General features: G+C 33.2%; 1 protein-coding gene and 1 non-coding gene across 2 annotated transcripts in view; one reads left to right on the top strand and one right to left on the bottom strand.

The window, feature by feature from the left end:
* Positions 1-220: 220 nt before the first annotated feature.
* LOC149417041 (protein turtle homolog A-like) overlaps positions 221-21,259 on the bottom strand; it is a 1,249,058-nt gene continuing 1,228,019 nt past the window's right edge. Inside the window, exons 18-19 of the mRNA XM_089641374.1 lie at positions 13,533-13,630; positions 221-564 (exon numbers count right to left, since the gene is read on the bottom strand). Of these exons, the coding sequence (XP_089497500.1) occupies positions 221-564; positions 13,533-13,630 (442 nt within the window). The remainder of the gene's footprint in view (positions 565-13,532; positions 13,631-21,259) is intronic.
* Positions 18,116-18,188, top strand: TRNAT-GGU (transfer RNA threonine (anticodon GGU)). The gene has a single exon. It is a non-coding gene; the product is annotated as a tRNA-Thr (tRNA).

Raw genomic sequence — 21,259 nt, 5'->3', positions numbered from 1 at the left:
AAAAATTTGTGCATATTGACAGCATATCCGACACCTAGGAGGCCGCGCTAAAAGTAGCGGCTTTTATCAACCGACTGTCCTAATCATGTTCTGACTGTGCTCGTAAATAACGCTAAGCATAGATTATATATATATCCGTATTTCGTAAATATCGTATTTACATAGAACTTTATCGATCGTCCGTGCTAGATCTCCTGATGTAGATATTGGTATGAAAAGATTATAGGTATTTAATGTATTTACCTGATCTGGGATTCAGTATATCCGGCTGCCTATTCTCCGTGGGCTTGAGCGTGTATGCCACCACGTATCGCTGTTCCCCGGTGTTGATCTCGAGCAGCGAGCCCTGCGGTCTTCGGAGAGCGTGCTGCGGTGGGGCGACGGGCGGGCCGGGCGTCGCGACGGCGGGCGGAGGCTGCTTGCCCGCGCACTCGGAGCGGGGCGGCACGCGTCGCACGCGGCGGCAGGCGGCCAGCGCGGCGGCGAACAGCGCCGCAACGCACAGGGCGGCGAGCGCCGCGACGGCCGCCGCCCAGGGTAGCGGGACGCTGCCGTTACTGCCGTCTGCAAAATAAACGTTTTTTATTAATCTTAAATTACAATTGCACGGTAAAAATAGTAATTAGAAATAAAACCTAATTAAAAAAAAAGTTAATACTAGCTGTACCCCGGTAAGTTTTGCTGTGGCTCAGTCTGTCTGTGCAGATATAATAAAATAGCGCGTGTTGCTTTTACGTCCAGCAGATGGCGCTGTTTTATTTTAAAGAGCATATTTTTACTTCTCACAGCTGACATCTACATAATATCTACATAATATATGTATATAAATTAACAACCGTATTTGAATGCAAGGTTGTGTCAAAATTTCAAAGAAATCATTTAAAAACTTTCGGAGATTTAGGATTTTGAACAAACGAACATTTATATTTTTATTTATATATATATATAGATATATAGAATAATAGGAATATAGGAAGAAAATTATCGTACTATATTCTGGAATGAAGACCATTATTATTATTACTGTGCGTAATTAAAATTTTATTTGTTAGAAATAAAACCTAATTTAAATATCATGCTACAGTTCGTATCAAGTTAAATTTAAATGTGAAGTTTTATAAATAAAAATTACTGATAATACCTATCGTATGAACAAACAAATACGTAAAAATGAGAGATTTATTACAATCAAACTGAATATCACTCAGTTTTGTAAAAACTATGTTAAATACAATTCGACCTCTCCGACGTAAACTATCGTATCTTTATAATCCAGATTGTTGATGACAGCAGTTTTATTAAGTTTATTTTGATTGTTATAAATCGATAAGTGTAAAAGTTAAAAATTAAGAAAACAAAATATGTCCTAGTACATAGCACTCACGCACACGTCACTAGCTCTGAAAATTAATAACGTTGATTCACTTTCATGTTTCTACCATTAGATCAAGGTTCCATAGTATGTATTATTGAGACAATTATACTACGGTTTCAGGCTACAATTTGGTTATAAATAGATCACACACCACTGGTAACTCTTATGCTATGTTAGCTGATATTTTGAATATTCCTCTATTGAATCGTAAAAATGTACCAATTAATCATTTTAGTAGTGCATTTTTAACAAGGTAATTGCATGACAGTTTTTTTAGTTTTGTTTTCGTTTCTTCTTTATTTCTTTCACTAACTTTGTACTTACGTATATTCTTTTTTTTTCGTCGTGTTAACTTATATAATTATTTTTTTTCTTCTTCTTCCTACATAATACTATGACTATCTATAAGTATCATGCTTGTAAATGGCACTTGTGTCGTTAATTCCATATAAATAAATTACCCTTTCTGTCAAGTTCTGTGGAAATGGGACATTAAAGAATTTGAACAAAAAAATGAAAATTCATATTAAATTTTTTGTTTGTCGTTATTGTTTCCAAATGAGATAAAAAATATCGAATTATGACAAAACATTGACAAGTCACCCACCGTAAAACGAGACATATTTATTTTAATATAATATAATAAATATTGAGTGCCACACCGACACATAATATTACAAATATCTCTCTCTCTTCTACTGGCGTCAGTTAAATATTTATCAAATTGTTTCAGTGTCACAGTAAGACATGTTTGCTATCCCAGTCTTACATGATAGGATGTTTTAAATGTAATTTTATGGTAGTTCCATTTCTCACATAAATAAATTGACACAATATATAAGAAGAACACCCAAGCAAGACTATTAAAAATATGACATTTTATAAACAGGTGAAGCAAAAAATGTTTTTTGGATGTCACTATAGGTCTCAGGCGACAAATAATATACTTTATCGGCAAACGAGATAACTTTACACGCTTTATTGCAGTATCGATGAATTATTACACAGATTATTTTAGGTAGAAGAGCGTTATTTTTATTCAAAAGCTATTCAATTTATTGATGGAAATATTTTCAATAAACAGCGTAGCATCTGATAAAAAAATAAAATGCTAGGAAATATTTCATCTTTCTAGGATAAGTGAAAATGTATACGCCAACACGAACAATGAAATGCTAATGTAATGGGAGGCATAAAAACTGGGTGTCTTTATCGGGTAAACAAAATGGAACATTGTCGTAAAGTTACTTTGGTACAGGGTGTGCGATGTTAATAGGAAACTATTTGGTATTTTAGAGGTAAATTTGGTTTTGGTTTTTATTACACGCGATATATTTATTGTTATGATAAAACTTTTTTGAAAAAAATAAATTATGTCATTCGATCGAATTGAGATTCCTTACAAACTTCAATTTCCTGGATTCGCCCGAGATTAAAAAATAAAAGTATTAGAAAAAGAATTCAATAAATGACATTTATTTTTTGTATAGTTAAGTTGATTGAGAACTTGTGGCAAGTTATGATTATGATGATTATTATTATCAAGTTATGATTATTATGCAAGTATGCGATGAATAAAAATTAGAATAAACTTCTTTCTTGAGTAGACAGCTGGAAGCAAGAGTTTGAGAAACGAAAAATGTTATATTTATGTGCATTTGCTTGGGTATACTCAAATAAGGCCAAACCCCTATAAGGATTATACTCCTTAACTGAAAAATTAACGCGAATTTCGTAATTATCACAAAAATAACCCGATTTCTGGAATTATAACTAAGATTATTATGTTAAAGATACATTCAGAATATTTATTTGCCTATGGTTTTGAAAAGTTAATCATAAAATAGAACGTATTGTTAATTATTGTAAGATAAAAAAAATCCTGTTCACTTGTTAGCTGCAACATATCAAAAAGATAAAATAATTTCACTTTTGTTGCAAAATATAATTTATCTAATTTTTGTCATAAATTATTAAAAAAAAATGGACAGATAGGCATTTTATTTTAGTGAATCGTGGTTAGTTTCGGTAGATGTGTGCAGTTATTGAAATTAAATAAAAAAATTGTTTTGAATTGCTTATTTCATTTCAAACTAACATTTATTAATATTGGTATGAGAAGTAGGGTACCTATAGCTTTAATTATTTGTATATTAAAATTGCACTTTTATCATCGCAATTCAAATCCACCACTAAAGCCAGGTTTGCCGTATGAGTTTGTCAGAGCGAGCTAACGTTGCCTTTATTCGCGGCAATACAATTCAGATCTGCGTGCGGCGTTTTGGGTTATTATATATGCAATTTGCGTCCCACTCTTACGTGCCGATTTTTGTAAATCTGATTTATTTGTCCGCATTCAAAATAGAATCATGAAAGTTTACACTCTTTCAAATTTACAGAATTCTAACTTTTTGAGTGTTTAAGATACACACTTGCAACTCAGAATGGGCTGTAACATATACACCTTTCTTGAAAACAATACTTGGTTTACTCGGATTGAATAATTAGTCTCTGAGATATGATCCCGTTTACGGACACGTGTCGAATCCTGCAAAAAATTTCATGAAAAAAAAACAATGATATTTTTGTATATAACCACAAATTTATTTAATTTATTATGACCGACCGGTTAAATTTGATACAACCATAATTAGGGTACTGTACAGCATAGTTTAATTTTGTACCCTGATGATGCTTGAGTCATTATCATTGTTTTATTTCATTATATGTCAAACCACAAAGTGACTACTTTCTAAAAAAAACCAGCATCGATTAAGATAAGTTTGTGAAAACAAAGAATATTTTTTATTTTCCTATGCTTAAGATATAACCCTGTATAAGATATATCTAATCTACGCTGGTAAAAAGCTAGTTATGAAAAATTGAATAAATGATAGTACAATAAGTTAGGAGTATGCGAGAGTAAAAGCATAAAGTGGCGCGCAGTTTCCCCCGAGCGAGGAATGCAATATAAATTTTCTAGTCGATCATAGTTTTATGACGAGACTCGCTGAAAGGGGAACCCAAGATCCTTAGCACAACTTGTTGTTTCGGGTAGAATTTCTTAAATCATCTTACAAAATAAAGGGGAATAATATTTGCACTTTAGATAACATCGTAATTTTGTAGCATTAACTTAAACGAAGCTATACCGTTTTACAAAATTAGTAAAAATCTGATGAAAAAAAAAGTTTTCTCAGGAAAAAATTAAAAGACAAACCATAAGATTTCAACGTAAATTTGCAAGCTATGTTGATGTCCTATTCCAGTTCTGTTATTATATCGTTGTAGGCTAGTTACCCACTGACAGAACTGAAATAATAACAGAACCTAAAAAGAACTTTTACAGAACTTGAAAATTTAAGAATTGTTCAAATTCTCCGAAGCAACCCGTCCTTAATAACATAAACAATATTCAAATGTGATTATTGGAAACAACATATTCAAATTTCTTCTTTATTTTTACATCAAAAACATTGGTTAAGTTAGGTTAGGTGTTGTTTACTTATTTTTAAGAAGATGCAACATTTCTATCATGTCCCCGTAGTTTCAACGTAAATGATATCTACTCTATTAAACATATATTTTTATATTATGTTGTCATCAATTTTACACAAAAATATCCTCTTTACCAGTAGGTATCGAACGTATTTTCATCAATCTTTGATTTTCCTTCAAACTTTCCGCTCTGTCTTGTATTTATCCATGGCCCGCGATAACCACAGACGACGGGGAATAGATGCGGAATTGCGGGACGATAAATCGCGCCAAATCCGCGTGTCTAGAAGCGCGAGCGAGTCCTGCATACAAACATACCCTTTATGTAATATATATACGGTACCTACTTATCACTTGGCGCTATTGGCGGACGTAGACGCGGTTAGATACCTTTGTATCCGCCCGGAGTGGTTACCAAACAAGGAAAGTTTGCTTTCAATCATCGCTATACCTTCCTTCCTCCAAATATATAATATATACATCGTAATTGTATATACACTGTATTTGTAGCGATGTATATGTTCACATTTCAAAGTAATAGGGTAAGCGACACGTTTAGTTACCGTTTATATAATATTATTCTAAACTTAGTAGTTATTGATTGAATCAAGTAGTTTGAAGCTTGCTTGACTGGAATATGATTCATTCCCCGTATCTATGTAAAGATTATCTATAGTTGAGCCCAAAATAATGGATAGTTCGATTTGGGAGGCGGGAATTGGTACCGCTGCACCGGTAACCATTGATCGGAAAACTAACACCTCTGCCATATGTCACCCCAAGTGACAAGAAACTTTTGGCCAATTATCAGGGTTGTTCAGATGATGCACGAGGGCAGCGGATATGTAATAAGTTATTGATTATTATTTATTTATTTATTTATTAGATATAATGCTTTACATACTTTAAAACATTATTTAGTTATGTAGGCCTCACTGGGTGCTTTACCCGTACTGCCCCCCCCCATTTTACATTTTAATAATTTTTATATAAAATAATAATCTGAAATGATAAATTGAAATAAAATAAAATAAAACTGAGCTAAATATAATAAAATACTCTAATTTTTACCTATCCTGATGTATCGAAGTGAGGCATAGAACTGACAGAGAAAGGTTGACAGTAGACCGTATGCTGTTGAAATGAGATCAGTGAGGCGTATGTGTGGTAAAACTTGTATGACGCTGTGAGAAATGTGGAGATCTGCAAAGATTCCAAGGCTGATGTAAGCGTAATGAGTAAGATTAAGAAAGGGACGCTTAGATGGTTTGGGCATGTAGAGCGAATGAGCGGAGAAAGGAGTGTAAGGAGGATATATGATGCAAACGCGAATGGTAGCAGAAGCCGGGGACGCCCGAGGAAGACATGGCATGATCAATTGTATCAGATACTCGATTCGGGCCATGTCAAGAGTCAGAATAATAGAATAGTATGTATGAATGTGAATGAGGCAAGAAGTTTGTGCCAAGACCGATTTGTTTGGCGGTCCGTCTTCTCTGTCTACCCCTGTGGGCAAACGGCGTGATGGTTAGTTAGTTAGTAAAATACCAATGTATTCTCACAATATTGGAACACGTATTCATAAAAAACATTGAAATTCCAAGAGTGTTTGAAGTAACGAATTCTCATTTTTTTTATAGAATTTTAAAAAATATTGTATTTTCTTTACCCTTTCGTATTTTCTTTCTATTATTATTACTTTACTATTTTGTCGCGATTCTGGGGTGTGCTGGTGTAACTATGAACGCGTTTGGTCGCTCTGTGTATCTGTCTTTATTTATGGTTCGTATGTGCTTAGCTCAGAATTGTGTTCCGTTCGTGAGCTCTCGACAAAAAAGCGTAGGTACTTATCTATTTTCCCCCCTTCCGTGGCGGGGCGGAAACTTTCAGGTTGGGGTAATCTTGGGTCTTTTATTTGAGTTCGTCCTCACGGTTACTTAATACCATTAAATAAGTACCTACTGATTTACAAAATAAGGAAAATTTGTAGCTATTACAAACATTACTATCTAAGAATAAGGATGAACTTCAATCATCTCATAAATTAATAAATTGATATTATAATGATAGCAAAGCTAGCAGTGCACAGTGGAATGCTGGTACCTACCCTGATGTATGGTAGTGAGGCATGGAACTGGGAGAGAAAGGATGAAAAGAGACTGAATGCTGTAGAAATGAGATCCCTGAGACGAATGTGTGATAAAGCCATGTATGATTGTGTAAGAAATTTGGATATCCCCCAAGAATGCAAGGTTATTGTAAGCGTAATGAGTAAGATCAAGAAAGGAACTCGTGTGTAAGGAGAATATATGACGCAAATGTGAATATCAGAAGATGTTGGGGATGGAAAAGAAAGAGATATCACGATGTCGAGTCAGAATAATAGAAGAGTTTGTATGAGACGTTGTATGAATGTGAATGATGCAGGGAGTGTGTGCCAAGACCAAGTTGTTTGGCATTCCGTCCTATCTGCCTACCCCGCCGAGAAACGGTGAGATGGTTAGTTACATAGTTAATTATGATAACGATATTTTAATGCTTTTATGATTTAAACTCGATATTGCCATTGGATGCATAAACTAACTAGATTTTTTAAGAATGAAATAAAACTCAGATCAAAGAATTATATCCGACTTAATATTTATTATGTCTATTGTTTGTTAAATTAAACGTATACTTATGAATAACTCTGAGACGATAAATCGGTAAGATGCACGCGTAACGGCCTTTTATACAATTGTAAATAGTAGTCGACATCCCGGATTTACTTAATCTCATTAAATTTCATATATCCACGAGATATCCTCGTCCCAAAATCATGTAACAATATTGGACTAAGCATTTCAAACACTCTCTTGTACCTAGATGACATGAAGTTAGAAATAGATACGCAGATGTAACAGATCTATTTTATTTTTTAAGCTTTCTTCAATGCTAGTTCTTGCAGTGACTTTAAGCGTAATTATTTTAAAAACAGCTTTTTAGGTTGTAATAAGTGAATTAAGTATATTATAGTTGCAAATTCGCTGAAATCGTATTCTGTTAGTGATTGGCAAAAAGCCATGTAGATTTTAATCAAATATTTTTGCAGAGGATATTGCTTATTGTTGTTTGTTTATTTTTATAATTAAATATCACCAGACAAGCTCACATTGCATTCCTTAATAATAATAATAATATTTGGCTAATTTATATAGCGCCGTTTTCGTGAAAATCATATCAAGCGCGCTGCAAAAATATATTTCTTAAATAATTATTACTAGAACTGCTGACTTAAAACTAGTGACTTACATATAAGACTTATATCTAGTGACTTACGACTAAGGCCTATAACTACTACCTTAATGACATATATATTTACATATGTAGAAACTTACAACTAACATTAACATTAAAAATCTAATTTTACCAGCGCCTTGTATTCTTCAATATTCTATGTTTGTGACCGTGTAGGGTTAAAATGACATAGAAGAAGACGGAGACAGAAAAGAGAAAGGTGGGGAAGTACTTGGTTAGTCAGGTCCGGTTATCAAAACACGGCTAAAGCTATTTCAACCAAAGTTTCGATTCCGAATGATATTCTTTTACTGGGGCGATAATAAAAGAATCTCCCAATCTGCCTCTAGGGAGCCTCCTTGTCATTGAATAAACATTTATATAAGAAGACTTGTAAGGTATCTTGCGAAACAAAATAAATTAATGAGTCGAATCAAGCAAACGCAAAACTTTTTTTACATGGTGTATATTTTGTTATTTGCCCTTGTGCACTGAATAGCTAATAGAAGCAAGAAAGATAAAATTTATTGTTGAAAAATAAAGCACAAGAGGGATGATATGCAAATGAATTTCACAAGGAACAGAGAGGGGCGGACTATTTACTTTGCAAGTTTGGGGTTGAAGTTCTTACAAGGGAACAAGAAATGCATTATCTCGCCAAATGAATTTCAAAAGGCTAATAACCGCACAAATGGCAGAAATAATGAAAAACATGAAACACAAAGTCCATGTTTCGTTCGTAATAAACATAATAGATTACTTAGGGAAAAAGATAAAATGATGCAAGTAGTAGTACGAATAGAAGGAAGGAGAGTAAAAAGAAGATGAGATGTTTTATGTAGATTTTCATTCTAACTGTTCGTCTTATTTTTACAAGAGTTGGAAATCTGCTCCTTCGCAATAATACATCGATCTTCGGTCCCTTAATTGGCAACGTTTGTAGATAATTGACATGAGAGTAGAAATACACGTGGTGTTGATTTAAAAAGTTAAAAAACATGCTTTTTCCTACAAGAGAATACATATTGACGACCTCGGTTGCATAGGGGTAAGAGTTTTCGACTAGCAATCAGTCGCGGGTTCAAATCTTGGAGTGGACAAGAATTTTTTATACGATAAATTTGTGTAATTTCACGATTTATTAATTAAAAATAATATGTATTATACTTGGCGCTCACTCACAGCATCGCCCTAGTGCAAGACCACTATTTAGAATGGAAACTTTGCTTGAAATGACTTTTAGCTATGTTTGGTGACCAGATCTGAAAAGCAAGATACTACCCCACCTTACTCTTTCCCATCTCCTTCCCCTCTCCACTACTTTAGCCTCCCAACGTACCTCAATTGTGGATGGTAGTGAGAAGGGAAAAAAAAGATGGCTCTAAGGTTTCCTAAGGGTCACCTTTGTGAAGTTAATATTTAAAATTAAAAAATATGAACAAGATTATTTTGCAAATTCGTCAAAGAAAATTTATAGAAGCTTTTGAACAAATGACGTTCTGTCACGTGGAAAATAACCACATTACGGCAAAATACGTGCTCCGGTGAAACGTATTCAAAAACCTACATTAATTAGAAGTTTTACGATTTAATGTTACACAAAGTCAGACAGGAGAATTTCAGTTAATTAGCAAATAATGAATTGGGGTTTTACCTTCCGGGAAAATTCTCTGAATAATCTGCCATAGAGGGGGCAGTAACGTATAGCGTATAACGTGTTACGTGAAATGACTGAGATTTAACGGCAAAAATGATGTGATTCTGTAATGGTATGGAAGCTATTTGATATCTCTGAATGCTGGCTTACTTTTGGATCATAATGTAGATATCTATATTTAACTAGGAAAATAGAATATATAGGCAAGCTCTGAAGTAGCAACTCTCTTTGGAAATGCAATTGCTTAAGGTGAAGACTGCGCGGCAGTATTCATGCAAAAATTAAATATTGATTTGAGGCTAAAATAACCAACTAAACTGAAAAATCACCCCTTTAATTCAAATGTACGGTAATTATCTAACACGGATATGTATATGAACACCAATATTATGTATTTGTGCTCTAAATATTTAAATAAAGTCCAGTCTAGAATTACATTTACTCATTTAAGAGGCAACTTTGTCAATTATTAGAGTTAATGATAATTATTTAAAAATAATTTTGATCTATTTACTATAAAAAAATGATAAAATATAAAACAAAAAAAAACATGATTAAAATAAGCATTTAGATGGGCGAAAATTTAAATTACAAATGACTGATTTACGGTGGAAAAAAACAATTTAGTATATAAATTAAATTTTTTTATCAAAAGAACACCCCCCTTTACGATGTGCTATTTCTTATTTTATTTTTCATTATATTTCAATGTTTGATAGGAGAAGATTATTAGTTTTATAATTACAATTAACTCACAAATAAATGCCAAAATCATGTTAAAACGAATTATTTAATGGCCTGTTTATCATAATTTAAAACACAAATAAATAAAATAGCAATTATCCATACTAGATATTTGTTTTACCTTTTCAATTAAAATAAAATTATTCAGTTTGGTTTAAACAAAATTTTATACAACATGTACTTTCACAGACATAACACAAGGACGTGAAATGAAGTCAAACTAACAAAAAGGACAAAGCCCACACGCAAAAAAATTTTTCTACAAGGGGATGAAATATTATAATGTGCTGTCAGAAACAATAAAAACTACACTAATTAATACATTTAAAATAAGTAAGTAAGAACCACATTACGGAATATTAAATGGAATAGTATGGAAGTTTTAATTTAATTTAATTTATTTATGTCTATTCTTGAATACACATTTTACAATTTTTTACGGTGGTTTATATTGTAGTACAGAGAAAAAAGTACATAAAAATAGGTATAAAAAATAAAGAACATAGGTTGATGTAGGTAAAACTGTGTGTGGTTGATATTGTATGTTACGTGAACACCTCACTAGGAGAACCTGTGCTGAGGTGTTTACGTGTTTGTGATTAAGTGTGACAGGTATTTATGTGTTGTAGTAGAAAGTTATTTATTTATTTGTTTTTTTTTCACAGACATATTGAAACATGAAAACACACATATATATGTGCGTGTATGTAATTTTTGGATAATTCTTAAAGAACGTGTATAATATTTAATTTTATTTATCATATTTTGGTTATGTTTGGTTTGGAATTATAATCTTTTGAATAAAGTGAATATCTTGATTTTTTATCCAGGCTACGATATGTTTTTTGAGAAAGTTTGTAGATGTATTTGTAGTCATTAGTTGTTTCAAAGTAATGGGCATACTGTTAAAAAGTTTGGTTGCGTAGTATTGAAAGTGTCTTTTTCCGTGTGTGGTGTGTGTTATCGGAATGTTCAGTGTTTTATTTGTTGATGACCTGGTTTTTATTATGGCTTTTGGTTGATTTGTAATATGAAGATTATTATGGATGAGATGTAGGAGAGCAGTTTTGGCGTAAAGTTGTCTTATCGACATGACGTCTAGAGTTTTGAAGATTTTGTTTGAGTCTGTGTAGAATGGTACTTGCAGTATGAGTTTTATTATTGCCTTCTGAACTTTTTGAATTGGGTCAATTGTTATGTTTGTAGCGCTTCCCCAAGCTAATATTCCATGAGTGGCAATGGATTGACACAGTGCAAAATATATTGATCTGAGTATTAATTAGTAATTTGTCAACTTGTAACGTTTAAAAATTCTTCTTGAGATAAAACATTAAAAAAATTATGATATTTATTGTGGTGGTAAAAAGAAAGAGGACGAGGTTATCAAAATTAATTACAGAAAAAAAGAATTTCCGGGTTGATCGCAAACTCTCTTATTAAATAGAACTCCGGCTCAACAAAACACTTGGACTCTTAATATGGTGGTAGATTGACAATGGGCCCTGATATCTTTGTTATCTGGCGGTTGGAACAATGTGGACCCCGACCTTGAAGTTCATACCTTATCTCTAAATATTATAAAATAAAGTCGTTATCCGCATCTGCCTGTTTATGCGCTTAGTTCTTCTAATCCACGGAACGGATTTTAATAGACTTTTCACTGTCATTTAGAAAATTTCTTCCGGAAGGTTTACATATATAATACATGGAAATTTTATTTATAGAAAGTAGAGAACAGTCGATGTTTTATAATCAAGTCGTAAAAATATATTTTCGGGTACTACATTGTTAACGCTGGCTAAACCTTATGAGATACTTCAAAATAATGTACTCTTCTAATGATTCTATCCTCCATTTGACCGCTTCCGAGAACTCTCTGTGTTGACTCTCCCGCAATTGTCACCAAGACAAGACTTACTTCAAGCGGAAGAATAACGAAGCTCGCACCCTATGTCCGAGTGATTAGAAGGACTCTAGCTCTTGCATATAACCGTATAGAAATTCCAAATGTAACGTTTATGCAGAGGTACGTTGTGTAACTCGTTACAAATATAAATACGCAAACAACTGAAATAAAATAAATACTCCAGGGGCAGCACGCGAAGAGGCTGGGCTAACTACGACAAAGACCACAGAAGGCTTCTCTCACCTCATCTTCTTCCCCTTTTCCTACGAAGTAGCGTCACACGTAGAAAAAAGAGTTTTGCTAATTTAATAGGAATCTCATAAAATTATTGGTAATCCGATTAAAACAGAAGTGCAGACCGTTTTCTGGTAAGCTTTCGGTAAAATCACAATATGTTGGAAAACGTGTTCATGCACAAGCCTTAATAATATATAATGACGAAATGCGAAAATATTATGACTTTTATAAAAATGTGTTCGGACGTTTTGATAATAAATTTGTATTTTACTAAAAGTTTATTAGGAAACCTATCAATTCATTCGTTAATGGCCTGTAATCCCGTTTTTTACCGGATTACGAATAATTTGAAGAAATTCTAAATAAATTAGCAATATCGTGCAGATCTTGAATTTGCGACCTCTGCATTAATTACATCCAAAGCTATACCCCAGATGACTGATGCAAAAGAAAAAGAAGACGAAGAAGTTTGAGCCATGTTTAACAACGATGCATTTCTGAAATCTCAACATTTTAATAGCATTCTGCCCCTAAAACGTTTCGTCAAAAACTTGAAATACGTACGAAATAGTTAGCGTTCCATGTTTTAATGGCAATGTAAAAGTTAAAATGATTTATTACAAGTTCAAAGTTCAAAGATTCACCAACAAACATGAAAGATTTGAACCCCCCCCTGGTTTAACCCTTCCGTCGCCAGTCACCCCTGTCACCCGGCGATAATTACTCTTCATCAAAGGATTACGCAATCCGGGACGATTGTGGGACTTAGGTTTAACTTACATAACTTGTGTGCACTTACTTTGAACTTTCCTCCTTCCCGCTTTCCACTTCCCACTTACCCGGCAGTCCTTTGCACTCTTCGCTACTTGTGGGCTGGAGGTTGTGACTTGTTGTCTGTACTTCATTTACACTTACACCCTCGCGAGGCGGGTTCATTCTTTACAAAATATTATTCATAATTTTTATTTAGGTTTTTCAAAGAAACAAAAAACCTTAAGATTTTCGTAGAGACCTTTTCACTAACCATAACAACTTGTGTTGAAAATAGAGTAAGTAGGTTATACACCGCAATATCTTACTCGGTTGGTGCAAATTGGTGGCTTTTGAATTGGATGCTACATTTAGAAAACTATTGTATAATAATCTCACTTTTGGAGATTTTCAATGAAATAAAATCGTCTTTTGCAACTGACTTCGTTAGAGTTTGACGACACTTTCTCCAAAATTATCTGAAAGTCATGGAGAGAGGAAGGAGATGGGCAAGAGAAAGGTGGGGGAGTACCTGGATATTCAGAGCTGGTAACCAAACACAGATAAAGCCATTTCAAGCAACTTTCCTTATCTTACACGAAGGCGATACTGAGAGTATATTTCAATCTACCGCAAGTATTCTATATACAATTTTTAAATTTCCTTCCCCTTCCTGCAACTTTCAGCCTCACAGCATACCCCAATTCGGAATGACAAAGTCTCACTGGCTCCAGACGGTATGGAACAGTTAGGAGCAGCTTAGCATATTTCAAAAATGTATATTTTAAAGCTCTGTAGCCCATTATAGAAAAAACGCAGTGAGTTAAAAGTTATTGCATTTATCTAGAAACAGATTACCAGATAAGAAATCTCTTGCGGCTTCAATACAAAGAGTTCCTGCTTAGGTTTCCTGAGTTCTAGTCTTGTTATATAAATACTTTTTTTTCTTTTTGAAAAGTTTTGCATTTATTTGAAAACGACAAAATTTTTTGAAAACATTCATTAGAGAGCGTTAGATGAATGGACGATTTATGAATTAAATTTTAATTAAAAAAAATGTTAATATGTTAAAAATTTTAAATCTTTGAAAGTTCTTCTTTAATTTCGACAAAACGTTGCATTCGAATACGCGTGTGTTTTTATATACCTATATTATATAGATATCACACGTGACGGGTAAAAACATGAAAACAGCGATCTATTGGACGCAAAAGCAACACGCGCTCTTGTTTCTCTATCTGCACTTACAGACTGATTCACACGCGTCGCGGGGTACAGCTAGTAATAACTAAATTTAGAATCAAAACGTTGCTAGAAAAGGCTTTAACTTTTTTTAGTGACAAGATCTGAATAGCCAGGTTCTTCCCAATCTTCCTCTTGACCATCTCCACTCTCTTCTCTCTTCTCTTCACAATATACCCAATTGGTAATGGCATAGTCCCAGGTAGGCTTATCAAACAAGTTAGTCCTCCTACCTCCTCCAGTATTTATTTATGTATACATGTCATTAATTAGGATTAGAGTACCTCTCTGATGTATTTGATAATTTTAAAAGTTTGTAATACTTGTGAAATTTAATCTTAGGGCGCCAACATGACATGTACGAGGAAATCTATTGTTATTATTTTATAATAATTAAAAGTAAAAAACGACGCATCATCCAAATTTTAATTTTAATGCACCTCACTTTAACAACCTCTAGTAAATTTTAATGCACCTCACATTAACAACATCTAGTAAATTTTAATGCACCTCACTTTAAAAACCTCTAGTAAATTTGAATGCACCCCACTTTAACAACCTCTAGTAAATTTTAATACACCTCACTTTTACAACCTCTAGTAAATTTAAACAACACAATAAGTAGGGAAACATTACTGAAACAATAATAATCCAAAAACTTACTTGAAAATCAATAAAGAAATGGTAACAAAAATAAAAATAAAAGTTATGTGCTTTTTTTATTATAAGTACCTATATTTAGAAGTGATATAAACAAATCATCTCTAAGTGACTTTTGCACAGTTTAATAATGCCTTCGGAAGGCGAAACATCTGTTACGCTTAGTAATTACAAAGCAGAACTTGTTTGTAAATAAATTGTTTTTTAGCAACCAATTAAATTACAAACCAAACATGATAACAATAAAAAAAGGAAAACTTTTTTTGGTTGGTTCTTAAGATGAAAAAGATGTTATATTACACATAAAAATTAAAAAGGTTTATATCCTGGTCTCTCGAATGAAATTTTTTTTAATAAATATTCTTTAAAAAAATGTGGTTTTAAAATACGTTGTCTTATTTCACAATCTTTATCCTGTTACAAACTGCCCCTAAAGTTTGTATAAGTTGCAGTTTGCCTCCGAAACGGTTCGCTGTTCCATCACGAAAAAAGCTCGTATTAAAGTTTCGGCTAACAGAAACCGTTTGAGATTTTCGGTTTTGCGTCAAGTGGACTGAAAGCCTATTTTGGCATGCAAGTTTCCGTCTCTTGCGACCTTAGATCGCGTTGCGTATATAACGTCTCGAGACAATACTGCCAGCGCGCGATATGGAGTCGCCATCATCGGAGGAGTAGCGGTAGGGGAAGGTTAGTTGAAGGGAAGAGGAGAGGGGGTTGGTTGAATCACTTGCCGTAAAAATAATGGTAATAATCCGAGACGACGTGGTGCATTGGTTAATAACACGTAGGGTGGGGAGAACGTGGGATATTTTGCTACTAAATTGGTAAGAAATTTGCACAGTTATTTTCGGTATGTTATTTGAGTTTTTGAGGTTGAGTATGTATATTGATTATCTTTCTTTGATGAGTCTAAGGTGGAAAAACCAAAATGTAGTTATACAAATGATAGATTTCTTAAAGTACCTTGAAAATTGTTGATTTGCATGGCACCAGAAATTTTAAATTACTTTTCCGAGATGTTCCATTTCAAAACAGTTTTATTTACTAGCAGTGTTTTAATTAACTAACTACTTTTAACTTACAAAATTCTTGCCTCATTCACGTTCATACATTGTCTCATACATACTCTTCTATTATGCTAACTCTTGACATAGCCCGACTCGAGTTTTCATATTCTAATTTAGATTTTGTTTTATTTATTACTTAGGAACTACAAATCTTTTTATTTTTCCTTAGTTGTTAAGATATCAGGTAAAAGATAAGGTTATTTATTATTTTATGTATAAATATCATCGCGTTTAACGTCATCATCTCTTTCACTGTTAGCCAATTTCGTTACTTATGAAAATATACTACTATATAATACACCCCACAAGATATCAGTAAAAATAATTTGGTTTTGTTTGAGATCAATTTCCCCCCCGGTACCAACCAGCCCCGCTATCCGCTGCAAGCGCCTCGGACGATAAAGTTTTATTATGCGCGCAGAAGTGACGGGGCTACTCCAACGGAGAAAACAAAGAGATTGAGATTCGCTGCGTTTTGGCGCTTTCTTCGCTCTCAACAGCGGGACCAAACAAAACAAAATGCTGACGGGAACACACCGAGGCTCTTACACTGAAAAAATAAAAACGTAAAAAGATGTCTGCGTGTACCTTCGAGATAAACAGCATTGTTTTTTATATTAAATTGATGGCGGGGGTGAATCGCTGTGTGTGACCTCGTTGTTAAGGCCCCGCATTCCCAATTTCTACCGATTTATAAAAAAGTTTCCCTTTAAATCTTTTAAAAGTTTTTAAGTTCTTAAAAAAATAAAAATATTTTTGAAGACAACATTTTTATGCGTTAACTATGTGAAATCCTTCGATAGAAAAAATTGCAAAGTAAGCTCCAAAAATTATTAAAAACACGTTTTGTTCTGGTATTTTATGGTTATAGGCATGAAAAAATCACAGTGTATCTTTAAATGAAACTAAATCATTTGTCGAAACATTTTTGCTTTATTTAAAATGAGTCGTTTTTTATTAAATATTTTCAATTAGCGCGCTCCCTTTAACATTTGTATTTACATATCTTCCTTTCAAACCATCTTTGAACGCTTACTACGGGGCCTCAAAGAAAAACACAAAAAATTCAATAAATCGGTGACCGCCGAGTAAGCTTTGTTGTACTATAATAATAGTTCCACGATTATTTTACAAGCAATAATTATTCGCATGAAACACTCATCCACCTTGTAAAATCTCCTGATAAAAGATACATGATGCCAACCGGACTCGAACCCGTGTCCCTTAGATTTCCGGTCGACAGCTCTGACCACTGAGCTATGGCGGCTTATCTCTTATCCGCGAAATAATTCAATATATACTAGTGTTTCATTCAACAATTACTGCTTGTTACATTTTTTCACCTGAAAACAACCAACTTTATTTTATATGAGAAAGGCATTGTAAGTGCTAACTCTCTCACTAGATGGCGTCGAGACAAATTGTCTACATTTTTAGGTGAAATACTCGAACTTGTCAAATATTAATTATAATTATTTTTTTTGGTAAACTTATACGGTAAACTAAGCGCCCTTGAGGTGATTTTTCACAAAAACGGCGCTCTACAAATTATCCAATTATTATTATTATTATTATTATTAAGACAAGATTTTTTATGCATAGCACAAAGGGTAACAATTATTTTACAAGCAATAATTATTCCAAGCAGAAATTGTTGAATGAAAAGGTAGTATATATTGAATTATTTCGCGGATACGAGATAAGCCGCCATAGCTCAGTGGTCAGAGCTGTCGACCGGTAATCGAAAGGACACGGGTTCAAGTCCCGTTGGCGTCATGTATCTTTTATCAGGAGATTTTTCAATGTGGATGAGTGTTTCAGGCGAATAATTATTGCTTGTAAACTAATTGTTATCCTTTGTGCTATGCATAAAAAATCTTGTCTTAAACATTAGTTTGCCAAAAAAAAAAATAATAATTAGTTCCACGATTGCCGAAGAGGTAATTGATATAGCTTAACTCCATTTGAATTTCTATTTTGTTTTCATATATGAATGAATTATTAATGAAACAGAATCTTAAAATTAGACCACTTCCCGATTACCAATCGAGCTAAAACTCTGCAAATAGAGTCGTTGTCATTATTGGTGGCACTCACACGCACACACAAATTTCTCTGATATTGGATAACATTTAAAAATGTACAGCAATTCATATTCTAAATTAATCTCGGTACCTTCCAAATAGGATTTAGCTCAAGTGCGGTTCACTAATTTTAGGTAGTCCCTAGGGAAGAAGGTTCAATCCTCAGTAAAAAAATACAGTGTGTGGTAAGCCTACGCACGACGGACGTGAAACTTTTAGTATTCTTCTCTCTTTCTTTTCATTTCATTCTCTATTTTTTTCTGTCTATTGACATATTTATAAGTAGAATGTAATGAAAAAAATTAAAAGTTATAAAAATATGGGATTCAAACCCGGGTCCTGCATAACGAGTGTCGAACGCTCTGCCTCTAGACCGCGAGGAGAGGTATCTCGCGCAAATTAACGTAAAGGTAAATTAAAAAATTTATTAAATTTTTTACTACATAATTACAAATCGTTGATAACTAAAAACATTTAATCAAAATACCGAGCGACTCTACCGGCTCGATTTGTAAGCTATATTTCGACCAAAATATAATATAGGCTCCGTAAAGTAAAATAATAAAAATAATTAATTAATATCATATAGGGCCTTGATTAGTAATTTTAATGATTCAAAATAAAAATAATTAATCAAAATACCGAGCGACTCTACCGGCTCGATTTGTAAGCTATATTTCAACCAAAATATCATATAGGTACCGTAAATTAAAGTACAAGTAAATTTACAAATTTATGTAATTTTTTACTACATTATTACAAATCGTTGATAAAAAAAAATAATTAATCAAAATACCGAACGACTCTACCGGCTCGATTTGTAAGCTATATTTAGATCAAAATATCATATAGGTATCTACCGTAAAGTAAAGTAAAGGTAAATTAAAAAATGTATGTAATTTTTTAATATATTATTACAAATCGTTGATAAAAAAAAATTAAAAGTTATAAAAATATGGGATTCGAACCCGGTTCCTGCATAACGAGTGTCGAACGCTCTGCCTCTAGACCGCGGTTATTACGTATTCGACCAAAATATCATATTGTCAAAATATCTAAAAGTCGCAGCACGATAGCATTTTATCACTTTTCCTCGTATTAAAAAAATCACAAAAAGAAAAAAAAAAATAGTTTAAGCGGGGATCGAACCTCGGTTCTTCACGACGAGAGTCGTGCGGTTAGCCTCTAGACCGCGAAGCTGAGTTCGGAGGGTGAGCTAAACTAAGTATATAATATTAGCTAGGCTCCTATAGCGAAATGATCACGGTTTTTCATGACGGTCATGAGTCAGTTTTACTCCGGTCCTCGAAATTGCATGACGCGCGTATGTATTATACTTAGTAAAAAATATTGTTTTTACGGGTTGAATTTTAAAAATAATGCATTTTTATTGATGAATCCGATAAAATTGTATTTTATATAGGCACTTACCTAAACGTGACAATTTGTTTAGATTTCAAGACCGTTTTCATCAAAAACGTATTTTAACGTAGTCGTAGAAAAAATATTTAAGGACGGGTTAGTTCAGAAAACTTGAACAATTTATCAAATTTCAAATAAATGTTGACTTTCTTTCATTCTTGACAAAATAGTTTCAACTTTGAGAATGCTAAAACAAATTTATGTTAAAATATTAGGTATATACTTAATCGCTTGTCTGAATTTTTCACACAACCGATTAACTTAAATTCAAAACAAATTTGAGTTCATTGAACCAATGTTACGCAGGACGCAGATGTCGGAAAGAGGGTTAGTTTTCGCTTTCCAGATTTGCATTAATTCATTAAAATTCAAATAGATTTATTAAAAAAATAATATTTAGTATATTTCATTATATTCACAACCATTCGTAATCGAAAAGTTGCTTGACATGGCTTTAGTCGTGTTTGGTCACTGGACCTGAATAGCAAGGCACTTCTCCAAATTCCTTTTTCCCATCTCTTTCCCTTCCACATCTCTTTCCCTCCACTACCTTAAACCTCACAACATACCCCAGTTAGGGATGCTATAGTCTCACTGGCTCCAGACGGGAGCAGTTGAGAATCTTGTGTGGTATTCACATTAAAAATGATACTGTGGTACCGTGGATTTATATCAAGATCATCACTATTAATTATTTAAAGTAAACCGCCCGAAGACTGCATCAACAATTCAATTTATCATTATTACATTTATTTATTTATAATAAGAGAAAGAGAATAATTATCGAAAGTAATTTCTTTTCAAATGAAATAAGTTCATTGATTTTCCGAATCACCTAAACATACGACTAGACATGCGTATATTTCCCTACGTTTCCCACAGGACAGCTTAAAACCAGTAGGAAAAGCACAGCATAATAGTCTAAATATCATTTTAGAGCTGGTCGTGGTAATGAGATGATGACTTTCTGGGTGTTGTAATTTTTATTATGTTTATGTTGAAAACCATTATATTATTGTGATTTTACACGAAATACCAATACCTATATTCATTTACTAATATAATACATCAATGCCCACATTGATTTATTTGTCGCCTACCAGTTTTGATTATACGTGAGCTTACTCAGAGCAGTACATAATCAATTTGTTCATTAATTAAACAAATTCTACCGCCTGCGCCAATATTATTTAGTGTATTATGAGATAGATAATATAGTAATACTTCTGCTCTCATCTTATTGTAGCTTACAGATTGATAATAATGATTTAAAGAACTATTAGTATGGCGAACTAATATCGAGCTTGGACGATGAGCTGGATTATGAAGAGATTACTGACT

This window comes from Hesperophylax consimilis, chromosome 16 (genome assembly GCF_061612785.1).
Source record: "Hesperophylax consimilis isolate HC1 chromosome 16, BYU_Hcon_1.0, whole genome shotgun sequence".
NCBI classification, from domain to species: Eukaryota; Metazoa; Arthropoda; class Insecta; order Trichoptera; family Limnephilidae; genus Hesperophylax; species Hesperophylax consimilis.
The sequence above is the reverse complement of the archived record's forward strand: the minus strand, read 5'-3'. Positions and strand labels throughout refer to the sequence as shown.